This window comes from Sebastes fasciatus, chromosome 6 (genome assembly GCF_043250625.1).
Source record: "Sebastes fasciatus isolate fSebFas1 chromosome 6, fSebFas1.pri, whole genome shotgun sequence".
In the NCBI taxonomy this organism is placed as follows: Eukaryota; Metazoa; Chordata; class Actinopteri; order Perciformes; family Sebastidae; genus Sebastes; species Sebastes fasciatus.
Genome location: NC_133800.1, coordinates 23,254,727 through 23,268,572, shown reverse-complemented (window position 1 = coordinate 23,268,572; position 13,846 = coordinate 23,254,727). Strand labels below are relative to the sequence as shown.

General features: G+C 39.5%; 1 protein-coding gene across 3 annotated transcripts in view; it reads left to right on the top strand.

The window, feature by feature from the left end:
- dtx1 (deltex 1, E3 ubiquitin ligase) overlaps positions 1-12,332 on the top strand; it is a 52,817-nt gene extending 40,485 nt beyond the window's left edge. For all 3 annotated transcript variants that reach the window (XM_074638588.1, XM_074638587.1, XM_074638586.1), the window contains exons 6-10: positions 1,284-1,345; positions 1,497-1,655; positions 2,677-2,838; positions 5,456-5,545; positions 6,719-12,332. In XM_074638588.1, coding sequence (XP_074494689.1) covers positions 1,284-1,345; positions 1,497-1,655; positions 2,677-2,838; positions 5,456-5,545; positions 6,719-6,943 — 698 coding nt within the window. In that variant the 3' untranslated portion in view covers positions 6,944-12,332. The remainder of the gene's footprint in view (positions 1-1,283; positions 1,346-1,496; positions 1,656-2,676; positions 2,839-5,455; positions 5,546-6,718) is intronic.
- The last annotated feature ends 1,514 nt before the right edge of the window (positions 12,333-13,846 follow it).

Here is a 13,846-nt window from a genome sequence, read left to right as displayed (position 1 = left end):
GGCTAAGTTACGCTCCTGAGTTACACTAAATCTTGCCAAGGAAAAAATGGCATGGCCATATTCATAGGGGTCCCTTGACCTCTGACCTCAAGATATGTCAATGAAAATGGGTTCTATGGGTACCCACGAGTCTCCCCTTTACAGACATGCCCACTTTATGATAATCACATGCAGTCTGGGGCGAAAACCATGCATTGTTTTGCATGCGTGTGTTATTTTTGCCTATTCTAAAATAGTGTATTTCTGACTGTCAATGACAGTTTTCCAATGTCTCGCTTACAGTATCGCAATATACTGAATTGTTACTCTAGTATCATGATACGTATAGTATCGCCAGATTATTACCAATACACAGTCCTAATGCTGCTAGCATTTTGTCTCTTTTTCCCCCTTATAATTAGTTCCAAATTACATAGTTCTTTCCGGGAAAAATCTTTGGAAACTATTAGGAAATTGTGGACCTTTTTAAAATGTGTCACCAGTATAGATTGAGGAATGAGGCAGCAGCCAAATGTGCAACCTGTTTGTGCCGTCTGAGTGTGAACTCCGAGAGACTGGAGGGCTGTGAGGAGAATGGAGATGTGTTTTTTTCTCATGCAGGGAGATTTAGGCTTATCCTTCCGTCTGCTTTCTGTACAGAAAAAGGTCAGAGGGGCTTTTGATCCAGCTAATGAAGCCATCAAATAGCAATAGCATTAAAAAAAACAAAATGCATAATTGAGTCTCTTCTGTCTTTCTCCTCCTTTTTTCTGTTTTCTCTCCTCCCTCTCTTCACAGCTCTCTGCCTCCTCTGTCTTCCCTACCCATGTACCTTTTTTTTTTTCGCTCAGTCTGTCTCTCTCCACCGCTCCCCCTCCCTCTGTTCGCTGGCTGTCCCTCAAATGAACAAACAAAGGCTCCGGGCGAAAAGAGGTTGCCTGTAAGCGTATTAGGGGTGTAAGCCGTGGGTGTGCTCTCAGCCATGCTAGCCTGGTTGCACACGGGGATTATCAGAGAGTGTGGGGATGGTTGGGTTGTTATGTGCCAGTTTGAAGGTGACCTCCCCTTCAACATCACAGACATGTATACTACATTCACTGCAGTCACGCTCAGGCCAGAGCGGCCGCTGAGACTGATGAAAGTTTGTCCATCGAGATCTAGCGGTTATTCTCCTGTGTTCAAATGACAAGCATCTTGCCCTTTTTTTCATATTTACTTGTGGTATGTGTGGGTCTAAGTAAGTGTCAAGATTAGGTTTTCCTCAATGGTCATCTCCTCTCTCTTGTGTTTTCTTCTATGACAAGGCAAAAACCCAGAGGATGTGGTGCGAAGATACACAGAGAAGATTAAAGTGGTGCCAGATGAGGTGAGAAAAAGACACAGATGACTTTAAAGGTTTTGTGCCCCACCAAGAGACGCACTCTGTGACCGTTTGATGTCCTAACCGAGTGTGAAAGTCTCATAAATCTACAGACATGTCGAATGGCAGCTGAAGTATTTTGCTTTGGCTATTCCAGGACTGTACCATCTGCATGGAGAGGCTGGTCATGTCGTCAGGCTATGAAGGCATCCTGCAGCACAAAGGCATCAAGCCAGAGCTGGTGGGCAAACTTGGCAAGTGTGGGCACATGTACCATCTGCTGTGCCTGGTGGCCATGTACAACAATGGCAATAAGGTGGGTAAAAGCTTGTGAGCCAGACGTTGTTGTGATGTCACTCTAGGCTCAAATTATAAACTCACGATGTCTTACCGGATTGCATGACACTGGCAGATGATCAGGCTTCAATATTGTTGTACACAGATGGGGATCTCACACAGTCTGATCAGATCAGTCATATATCAGTCTTGACAGCACAGTACTTTGTAAAATCATTATTCATTCTGCTCAGGACAGTTCAGTTTGCTTGCATGAAATACAAATGTACTGCTTTGCTAATGCAGAAGAGGAAAATACAAGCAGATTTAATCAATGTTAACATTAACAGCAACAGTTTGTCTAATGGCATCAAAGACATTTGTCAATTAATATTAAAAGGCTAAATCATGCAAATAGCAAAATTCATATTTTCTCACTTACCTCTGGTGGTATCTAGCTATGTAAATAGTTTTTTCAGCCATCTTTGAGATTTCTGCTTTCACTCTAAGGCGGTATTAATTGATTGTTTTGGCCACTTGGGGGCAGCATTGACATATTATTATTATTATTATTATTATTATTATTATTATTAATTTATTAATTTATTTGACAGGGACAATACATGTAGGCATTATTACGAGGGATCTATTAAAATATTTAATTGCATGATTGTCCATAATTAATTGTGATTAATTGCAAATTAATCACACATTTTTAGATCTGTTCAAAATGTACCTTAAAGGGAGATTTGTCACGTATTTAATACTCTGGGGGAGTGGACAAATATTCTTGCTTTATGCAAATGTATGTATAGATTTATTATTGGAAAATAATTAACAACACAAAACAATGACAAATATTGTACAGAAACCCTCAGGTACTGCATTTAGCATAAAAACAATCTGCACGGCTACACACCACTTGAGGTGAAGTTAATAAAATGTCTTTTTAATTTAGGTGAACTGACCCTTTAAAGCAACATGACACTAAGAAATACCTGTGAATATCATCTTATTGTGTTATTAATGTCATGCCATTATATTTATTTTCTTCAAACAAGGATGGCAGTCTTCAGTGTCCAACATGCAAAACCATCTATGGGGAGAAAACAGGCACCCAGCCTCCTGGGAAGATGGAGTACCACGTCATCCCCCACTGCCTGCCCGGCTACCTAGACTCCAAGACCATCCGCATCGTCTACGACATTCCTGCCGGGATCCAGGTCAGAACTGTGTCACTTCACTAAATCCTCCATGCTGCTTTTGTGCCCTGATCCACTGTCTCTCCTCTCTAAATCTGTGCCCTTTCTACAACTGCTGCTTATCCGCTTTAGCTTGACGGACGGTTCTCAGTGCAGGAAGGAGAGGTGTGTTGGTGTAAGTCACCGAGGAAACAGCTTTCTTAGAGAGCACACAGTGGTTGTAGATGGGCAGAGATATACTCTTTACCATCATTTATTAATTTGCAGTTTTCGTAGTACAAAGCAGTGACAAATATTGTCCAGAAACCCTCACAGCTAGAGAAGCCAGAGAAATTAGGAGCAGCTACTGCAACAAAAAATATGTATATGTAAATTAGGGCTGTCAATTAAAATATTTAATACAAAATTAATCACACATTTTTGTATCTGTTCAAATGTACCTTAAAGGGAGATTTGTCAAGTATTTAATACTCTTGTCAACATGGTAGTGGACAAATAAGCTTGCTTTATGCAAATATATGTATATATTTATTATTGGAAATCAATTAACAACACAAAACAATGACAAATATTGTCCAGAAACCGTCACAGGTACTGCATTTAGCATCATAACATTGCAAACTGAAGCCCAACAGGCAACAACAGCTGTCAGTGTGTCAGTGTGCTGACTTGACTATGACTTGCCCCAAACTGCATGTGATTATCATAAAGTGGGCATGTCTGTAAAGGGGAGACTCGTGGGTACCCATAGAACCCATTTTCATTCACATATCTTGAGGTCAGAGGTCAAGGGACCCCTTTAAAAATGGACATGACAGTTTTTCCTCACCAAAATTTAGTGTAAATTTGGAGCGTTATGTAGCCTCCTTCGCAAGCTAGTATGACATTGGATTCTTTAGGTTTTCTAGTTTCATATGATGCCAGTATCTTCACTCTAGCCCACTACAACCTAAAAATCGCAAGTTGCCTTAATGCGTTAAAGAAATTAGTGGCTAAATGGTTAGTGGTTAATACGAATTTGTGTTAACGCGTTCAACTTTGACAGCACTATTTAGTATATATACTATATATGAAATTAATAAATAGATTCTTAAAAGTAAAACCAATCCAATGAAGGTCATTTTGAATGTACATCACATTTGCAGTGGAGAGTAGAGCATGTTTTTGCAGCCTGAGTATGGGTTGGTGTTGGTGAGATGAAAAGGTTGCGTATTTCATCCTGACTGCTGAGAGGAGCTTTAATAGAGTCAATAAACTGACCTTTTTCCACCAGAGGAACAGGCTTAGTGTCCCAGGGGACAGAGAATACGGGGGGTGACCTGACCACTCAGGTCAGCACAGCAGCACTCTCTTCTTCCTCTCGCTGCTCGCTCCACACTCTAAACATCCTTATGTGCAACTCTGTAATGGACTTTATGGATGAATGAGATGTATAAATTCAGTATCGTTCTGCTGCTTTCTAATCAGATTGGTTTGTTGGTCTGTCTCACTGGGCTTCATGTACTTCCCGGGTTAAAAAACAGAAGGGAAGGCATATAGTGCCAAAAATGCAACATTTTAATGCCCAATTAGTGTGCCTAATAAAGGCAGAAAAAAAACACCAAAAAGTTTGGAATAGCAGCTACTTGTTAGTAAATTTAAATTAAACCTCACTAGAAATAAGGAACATTATGTGACCATATTTCTCATAATAAGGAAGGGGTGTAATCTGGTGTGGGTGCAGGAAGAGTTGCCAAGCAGATTTCGATGGTGACCAGTTCTACCTCTACCTCCCTTCAGACGCTCCTCTGGATTAATCAAGCCTTTTTTTTTTTTTTCAAATCTTTTTTTTATTGTTTTTTTTTTTGCAGACATGGCAAAGGTCATCATATCAAATGCAGAACATAACTGAGTGTCCGTGACATGAAATAAATACATAGAAAGAGGACCCCCCCAGCCCATATTGGTCTTGGTCACATGAAAGAGAAAATAATAATAATAATAATAATAATAATAATAATAATAATAATAATAATAATAATATTAATAATAATAAAATAAAATAATAAAAAAGTAGATAGATAAAAATAAAATAAAATAATAAGAGACAAAAAAAAATCAATTTAATTCAATAATAAATTTATCTTTAGATAAAAAAGGAAATCAAATTAAGTTAAGCGTAACGTTAAGTAAGCGTAAAATAGTAAAGACAATAGTATTGGTTGAAATTAAGGTAAGTGAGCTATAGGGAGACGTATTAGTATTAGTAATAGGCCATAATTAGAGACGGTTGTAGGAAAGGAGTAGTGAAGATCCCTCTCTCCTCTCTCTCCCTGCCCCGAAAGCTCCGCTCAGGAAACATAGTCAGTATTAGGAGTAATAATGAGGTCGTTGATATAGACCAGTAGAGGACTCCCAAGTTTTAATCAAGCTTTTTTTTCCACATTGGAGCAACTTTCTAAAATATGATATTTAAAGAGATAATTGGATATTTACTATAGCATGTCTCTCAAATTATATTCTTACAAAGGGCCATTGTAAGCAGCGTGAACATTAAAGCTCGTCCTGTGGGTGCTGTTGACATTTCCTGCCCAATTAAGTCGTAATTGGAAGAGAAGGAGTTGTAACGTTTGTTTTTGCTCTTGACGTTTTTCACCAGACCAATGAGCACCCCAACCCCGGGAAGAAGTTCAGTGCGAGAGGATTCCCCCGACACTGCTACCTCCCTGACAATGAGAAAGGCAGGAAGGTAAGAAAACAGTGATATAACACTAAAAGCTCTCCATACTCCAGTGCACATTGCTGCAAAAGAAATCTTTCTTCTGCAGTCTGTGCTTGTATTTTTTAAGATTCTGCTTAACTAAAACTTCAAGCCAATTTTTATGTCTCAATTTGCGTACTTCCGTTCTACTGCAGTCAAATAGAAGCCATTATTGGGTTTATTTGTCCATCTGAATTGAATTACGGCCGATACGGCGTGATGTCGGTGGCTGATTATCACCAACTGATCTACCGAGTTTCCGTTGAGTGCACAACAGCCGGGTGCAATTTGAGACAACACTACCCTGTCGAAATTCACGCACTACACAAGTAAGTACATAGCGTACACAGTGTTCTACATGGAAGTGTACTAACGGAAGTATCCCAATTGAGACACGAGCTAATAGGCTCGTTTCGAGATGAGCCAGGCCTGCTCAGGATCGATCACCGGCGATCGGTGCACAATGCATTAATGGTTAGATTTGTGTCCGACTTGATCCCGACTTGCTCTGACGTCATGCACACGTGGGCAACGATGACCTCACGGGATCGATGCGCAGTTGCTCTCCACCGACTGCAAGACCCAGGGCATGATGGGAAATGTCTGGCTGTCACCTGATCAAAGAGCTAATTGGCTTTTAGTCTTGATAACAAACGTCACGTGTTGTAGAAAGTCCGAACTTTCTGTATAATTGTAAGATTTAACGCTAGATTGTAGGCTGTTAGGCTGATGTTGTGCAATGCAGGTTTCATCTGCTAACAAACATCTTGTGTGGTTGATAATAATAATAATAGTGAAGGTTATTTATACAGCACTCATCAAATTTCATTACAAAGTGCTTTACAATGCGGACATCAAAATAATAAAGGGTAGAATCTAATCCCAGATACACACACATTTCCACATATACAAACAAATATAAATAAATCCGAACGTGGTCTGCAAACTACAAACATCCTACAGATCGGATCTAACGGGATGAAACTTTTCCTGTGACTTCCTCAGCTGACCCCTGCTGCTGCCGCCTGATCTCGTCTACTATCCAGGCGAGGCACAGTTCATCTCCAACGAGCCTATTGTCTCCCAAGGACTAACATCATTGATACTTTGTTCTTTCAACAGAGGGATAACTTCCTTCTGCACCCTGTTTTGTCTCTCCAGGTCCTGAAGCTGCTGATCATGGCCTGGGACCGACGCCTCATCTTCACCATCGGCACCTCCAGCACCACAGGCGAGTCGGACACGGTGGTGTGGAACGAGGTTCACCACAAGACGGAATTCGGCTCCAACCTGACCGGCCACGGCTACCCCGACCCCAACTACCTGGACAACGTCCTGACAGAGCTGTCGGCCCAGGGGGTCGGCGAGGACAACCTGAAGGACTGACGGCCGGCTGAGCTGGTACACAGGAACACAACCCACCATGTCCCGCAGTCTCCCAGAGAACAGGACGCTGCATGACGGGCCAGCGAACTCTTTACCCCCCCACAAACAAAAGCACCCTGATGAATTGGTGGCACAAGAGCAACGGAAGCAAAATAAATGACGTGGTTACGGTCAATATTTTGATTTGTATAACCTAAGATTCCCCCCCGCCCCCCGCTGTCTCTTGATCCATGCCTTGAGCATGTTGTGTTCATGCCAAATTTTCTCAGATGGTTGAAGAATGTAAAGACGAGGGGAGATTTCTGTCTTGGTAAATGGCATTTAACCCCTTTTTAGATTCAAACCGAAGCTGTTCCTCTGCACTTGATGAGGGGCCGAAACTATACAAAGGCATATTTGTAGATGCTGAACTCCAGAATGCATGGCCCAGACTAACGCTGCATAATGAAGGTTGGGCGAATATCTGCGATCGTTTGAGGTGTCGATAGTGTTGCTTGATATTGTGAAGAGAAATTTAAGAGAATTTCCGTCTTTTGATTAATCCAAATTAATCGATTATTTGCATTCCCCTTTTTCTCTAATATTTAATTATTGTCCTGTAAGTGGTGAAACTTGGTTTTGTGATTTGAAGGAGAGGATTTGGGCTTTTTTTGGTGCACTGGACATCTCTGACATTTCCCACTTCTGATACCTTAGCTCAGTTGTGGTATAAAATGGAAGTGTGTTCTGTAGTGCACCAAGTAGATTCCAGAAAGATAAAGGCTATGAAATATTAGTGTTTGGTAATAAACGTATGTTGTATGGTTAACCTTGTGGACTGTCTACGAGAGGGAACGTTGAAATAGATGAAGCGAGCATCTTACCGGTCAGGTTGATGCTTGTTACGATGTGTTGCGACTTGACAAGCTGCGGTTGTGAAGCGGGATTTGCTGTACGCTCCCAAGGTTAGACTCATTTGTTTCGTTGACACACTGATGACGCTGACCTCTGTGAATATAAAGCCTGCGTTCTTTTCTCCCTGTTGGAGGCAAACCCAGGCGTCGGCACGATCCATCATCCTGACCATAAATGAGGTGCGATTGCGTGCCCTGAGGCAGTAATATGCTGGCTTGAGGTCCTTGAGGGGGAAAAGCTGAACACGCTTCTCGCAGATGGACGTTCAAACACCAACAGTTCTCCCTTGGAGATCCATCCTGCTCGCCTGTAATCCACAAGCCTCTTGTGAGCTTGTTTGCTGCTGGGCAGCGCACAGGGCTCCGCTGCTTGTAGCGAGCAGAGAACCATCTCATTCCCAGTGTGAGCTCACTCAGAGTTGCAAGGCCCGATCCTGATGTATGGCCTCGCCCCCCCACGTTCCTCCTCAGCAGCAGAGCGCTTCATTCTAGGAACCTTGTTCGCTGGGAACTATTTTTTCCTACGCTCTCTTCTCTCCCCCTCAGATTTTATGCCCGCGAGGTAAAGGCTTTTGAAGGTCCTTGGTGGAGATCTTGTTTCTATACTCTGAGATAAAAGATAACCCAGTGCTGCATAATTCTCCATAAATATATCTGATCAATTTTAATGAGAGGGGGTGTTGATGTTAGGTTTATCGTGCGGGCGCCCAGCTGTGAGCTTAATTTTGGAGAGAATCATAGTCTTCCATAGCACTTTGAGGCAACGGTTTTGTTTAATCAGTCGTTTAATTTTTAGGAAAAAATGTCTTAAACTGCAACGAAATCTGTCTTTTTTTAAGTTGATGTTTATAAAACCGGCTTGCGATGCTTTGAAAAATATATAACAGATGTGATATATCTTTAAATTCAAGCTCAATTTGAGTCGATGGTGTAAGTTTAATTTATTTTTATACTCTTCTATATAGAGAATATAAAGATACCGACTGGCCCACATATCTATACGCAGGCACATGTTAACATGAATACATAAAATCTGGCAAAGATGAATTTGTCAGTACGTCAGGGACTGTTGAAATATGTACGACATGTTTTGGACGTCTTATATTACAAGTAGTCTTAGCGTATGCTGCTGTCGTTACCTTAATGTAGAATCTGTGTAGTTGACCCCCCCTGTGGGACTCCAAGAAATACAGTAAATGTGTCTTTATTATTGGTGGGGGAGCTTTAGCAGCATGAAGATGTCCGTTCCCCCCAAGATGGGCCATTTCTCTTTTTTCTACTTGTCCAGAACATGAAGGGATGCAGTCAGCAATCTTCGTTCAGTCTGAAGGTGAAAACGACGCGCCTGGGTTCAATATTTCTGTGTTAAACTTTAACTGCACAGAGGTCTGTTTCAGAAAGCGGGATTAGTAAAACGTCAGATTTAGTTAAGCCTGAGATGAGGTAAACTGTGGATTTTCAGTTCCAGGAAGAGAGGTAACTCTGGGTCAGTTACCATGGTAACTGACTGTGAACCTAACCTGCTCGCTGGCAGGTTTTCTTCAATAAACCCTGAGTTTCTCTCCGTCTCCTCCCTCTAACAGAGACATTCATTCAGTCCGTATCTAAACGCATTAATTAGCGGAGGTTCACGTCGGAATTTAAAGATATTAGTTTGTTACTCAAGTTGTCCTTCTTTTTGTCAACTTCATTTTATAACGTTGTGACTGAGACAGCTGTCAGTTTGTTAGAACAGTTCCACTAAAATGTGTAATCTCAGTTTAAATACAAAAAATCTGTATGAAGTTATGACCTGAGGATCAATGAGTAATGATCTCTATCACTAATGATGTGACTGGTCGCACTGATGGAACATAATTCCTATAATATTGTAGATTATATGTTAATATTTGTGGTGCAGCAGCAGAATGGAGTTAGAAAGAGAGTTTTAAATAGGCTGCGTATAGTCTGAACGTGTTTTAACAGCATTTCAGTGGCTGTGTTTAAATTGACTACATTTGTTGAAGTAGCTGAAATAAACTCACTGAATGCTGTTGAGCCAAGATCCAAATAGATGTCTACCATTTAAAATCTACCGTATTTTAACCTTTAAATCACCAAACACATTATTACCGGACCAGATTGTGAGCTTACAATCATGTCTTTATGTCTCTGATTGATATATTTTATATTTTTCATCTTAAGTTGCTGGCTCCTGTGTTTTGTCCTCGTCAGATTAAAGCTGAACAAATCTGTTTAAAATGTAATGTATGCTACAGTCTAATACACAGTCAGATTCCACCACTTTATCATCCATTAAGGAAATGGAAGTCTGATAAAAGATGAATTAATGGACAACACTGAATTCAGCGTTATTATATTATTTTTAAAGATAAATGTGCACAGTCTGTATAGGCTTTACATGCATTAATATCTCTATGTAAAAATGGAACCTCTGCCTTTTATTTACCTGTTGCCATGGTGAATCGTGGTATCAGAGCTCCATTGATGATGGATTTTTATGTTCAGGTTGCTCAGAGTTGAACTGAGACTCCGTCTGAATCACATGCTATGCATTAACATACTCAACAGGTGTACTATCGTTCAACATACTTTTGTGTGTGTAAACAGTAGTTTTGTATCTTTTCAGACGCAATGAACTGTAATTTACGGAGAGCCTCCTTGCTGATTGGAGACGTGTAACCATGGTAACCCGTGCTAACCTCATGTGACCAAAACGATGATTTGTGAGAATCAAATTCTGAATTCATTTAAAATATATATTACGCCTAGCAAAGTGAAATTTTATACTTGTTGCAGTTAAATTGAAGCATTATTGGTGTTGCAGAGCTGTCCCGTCAACATCTATTATGAACGTTGTTGCATTGCACTGTGGGATATTTATGCAACCATTAGTGTCCAGTGTTGCATACTGTAATATTTCAAAGGAAATAGTATGCAATTCGTGTTCTATTGGTTTCTAACTAAGGTTTCGGACATACTAAAAAGTCTCTCATACTGTTTTAGCATACTTAATATCATGTTAGTGTGGATTTTTTGACGTAACGTGACTCTGAGCCGTTCGGGAACTGAAAACTGAGTTTTCCACATCAGGATGAATCAACTCAGAGTCGAGGCTAAAAGGCTCAGAGTTTGTTAAACCTGCTTTCTGAAACGGGGCCTAGGAGGCTATAAGTTAGATTTTTTTGGACCCAGGCGCTGAAAACGGTTCTTGTTCCATGTCAACTTTTCTCCTTCACAACCTTTTTGACTCCCTTTATAATACGGGACAGCAAGAGAGAATGCTTCCAACCTATCAGGGAATTTTTCCACGTTGAGAGAAGTTTCATTTTAAGCAGAGAAATCCAAATGTTTGCTTCTTCGACTTTTCCTTTCCGTGTGTCAGCCTTGTAGTGTGAACGATTGCAGGCCCTTTAGACTTTTCAGGTGTGTACAGACTTCTATGGAAATGATGAATAAAAACACGGTTTGGTATTCGTCTGATTTAAGAAAGAGAGAGAGATGGTGTTTATGCAATTTACTATTTTTAAGATCTAATACATGATTTATGTGTAGCAAGAAGGCAGATTGTTTTTTTGTTTGTTTTAAATGACAATGGATGTTTTCTTTAAGGGGTCGCGATCCGAAGATGTTCACATGCTATGTATTAGAAAACATATATTTTTGATGTCTTTTTTTTAATGATGATTGTCTCTAAAAGAACTATTACATAACATTGCTGTATTACTCTTATTAACATTCATTCCATGCTATTTTCCATATGATTAGAAGTGGGATGAAGTCACTTTTATCCCAACATATGAAGTATTTACAGTTGTACTCATATTGTCAGCTGCGAACTGTACTTCTCTCTCTCTCTAAATGATTTTGTGTGGATATACTGTGTTTGTGTGTCTGTGCGAGTGCGTGTGAATGTGTGCCGAGTGTGCGTCTTAAACAAATCCTAGGTTCGTGTTCTTTAAAGATACAGTAATGTTCTCCGAGAGGTGCATGTTAACCAAACTGTGAGCGAGTTTATTGACAATGCATAGCTTTTTTTGCATATGAAAACATCATAGCTTCTTTAGAGATATCACCCAGGTCTTCTGGGGATTTTAGCACTGTGGTTTTGCATCCAGTTAGTTAGAAAGGTTTTTTCCTCTTTCGCGTTTGATTTTTTTTTGGGGGGACGAGGCAGCGTTTGGCTGCTCTCCTCACTCTTTTGACGACATGTAAAACATCAGCTAGTTTTACATTTGAAGTGCCCATTTTAATTGACATTTTCAAATCAATATTTTTTGTGGTTTGATTCCTCTTAAGCGGTGTCTACATATTGCTATTTAAAAATGGTTCACAAAGAAACTGAGATCCACTAAAAGCAAGACATAGAGAGACATTGATTAAACTATAAAGGGCTTCTTAATCTATCGGTCTTTATTGAATTGTGATGACCTTGTTGCATGTTTGTGTGTTTCTTGTGGAAAAATAAATGTGCCCTGGACAGGGGTAGTTTGTTTGACCTTTTGTCCCCTTGGCTCCCCCCTTCTTTTCCCTCCCACTCGGTGGCGTGTCCTCCTTCATTTAGCTTTCCTTCTCTTCAGGCAGCTCTGTGCGCTACACCTCTTTATATGGTTATAAATGAGCTTCTCTGGAGCTGTGGAGTGCAGCAGAAACAGGTCTCACTGGCAGTAAATTTGCTTTATGGTCATTTTCTGTCACTGGCTGCTGTATGTTGGTTCTGTGGTGTAGAGCTGTGGTTGGCGCATACTAAAGCAGGCCGTTCAGTTCACCACATGCTGCAGGAGATCAGCTTCCTGTTCAACACAGTAAACCAGCCCTGACCCAGCAGCTCGGGTAAGTATCCTACCTCTGGTTCCTAAACCCTCTGCCGAAATGAAACAAAATGCAAAAATTAAATTAAATGTTCAATGTGGTTAAGTTTAGTTGACGAGAAAAATGTAAAGATACAAGCAAAAAAATGGAATACAAAAATTAAATTAAATGTTCAACTTCTTTAAGTTTAGTTAACAAGAAAAATGTAAAGTTACAAGCTAAAAATGAATGCAAAATCCAAAATAAATTCGTAAATTTGTGAGCCTGGTTGATAGCGTAGGGCTTTTGCCCTTTTCTATCCATAGGCAATCATTGGAGGGAGGGTCATTTTTTTTTGTTATATATATATAATTTTATTTTATTATAAGGAAAAAATAAAAATAAAATAATATATATATATATATGTATATATATATATATATATACATTTATTTTATTTTATTTTTATTATAAGGAAAAAATAAATAAAAATGATATATATATATATATATATATCATTTTTATTTATATATATATATATATATACTTTTATTTTATTTTTATTTTTATTTATTTTTTCCTTATAATAAAATTAAATTAAATATGGATAAAACAAAATGGAGAGAAAAAAACGGATACAATTAATTGATGAAAAATAAATAGATGGATAAAAAAGAAATAAAGAAAACTTTAAAAAGCCAACATAACTGGCTAAGAGCAATATCATGAGACTATACAGTGTGTGCGCTTGGCTGTCAGTCAGGGTGCAAATCAAATTAGAGCAAGATTAAAAAGAATAAGTTGAAATAAATATAAAAATGAATTCATACATATATATAGTGATAGTATATATAAGTGATCAGGTGGCTGCCTCTCTCTCTCTCATATTGTGGTAGGTAGGTAAGGTCGCTTGTTTTGGGTTCTATATACCTGGTTGCTTGTTTCTCTCGCGAGATCTGGCAACACTGCTCAGAATTACGTAGTCTATATGGGGAAGTCACAGGTGAGCAGCTCCAGCTGGAGGAATCAGGAGCTGAGGAAGCCACAAAAGTTTATCAACCGTGTTTTGTGTTGTTAGATTGCCACTATAGGCTTACATTTTGCAGAAAAACTCAACTTCAATGGATGGATTAGGTTGATATATGACACTGAAGGACTGGACATGCTCTATTAACTCTGTTCCAGCTGAATCCACATAATTGAACACAGACAAGTGAAC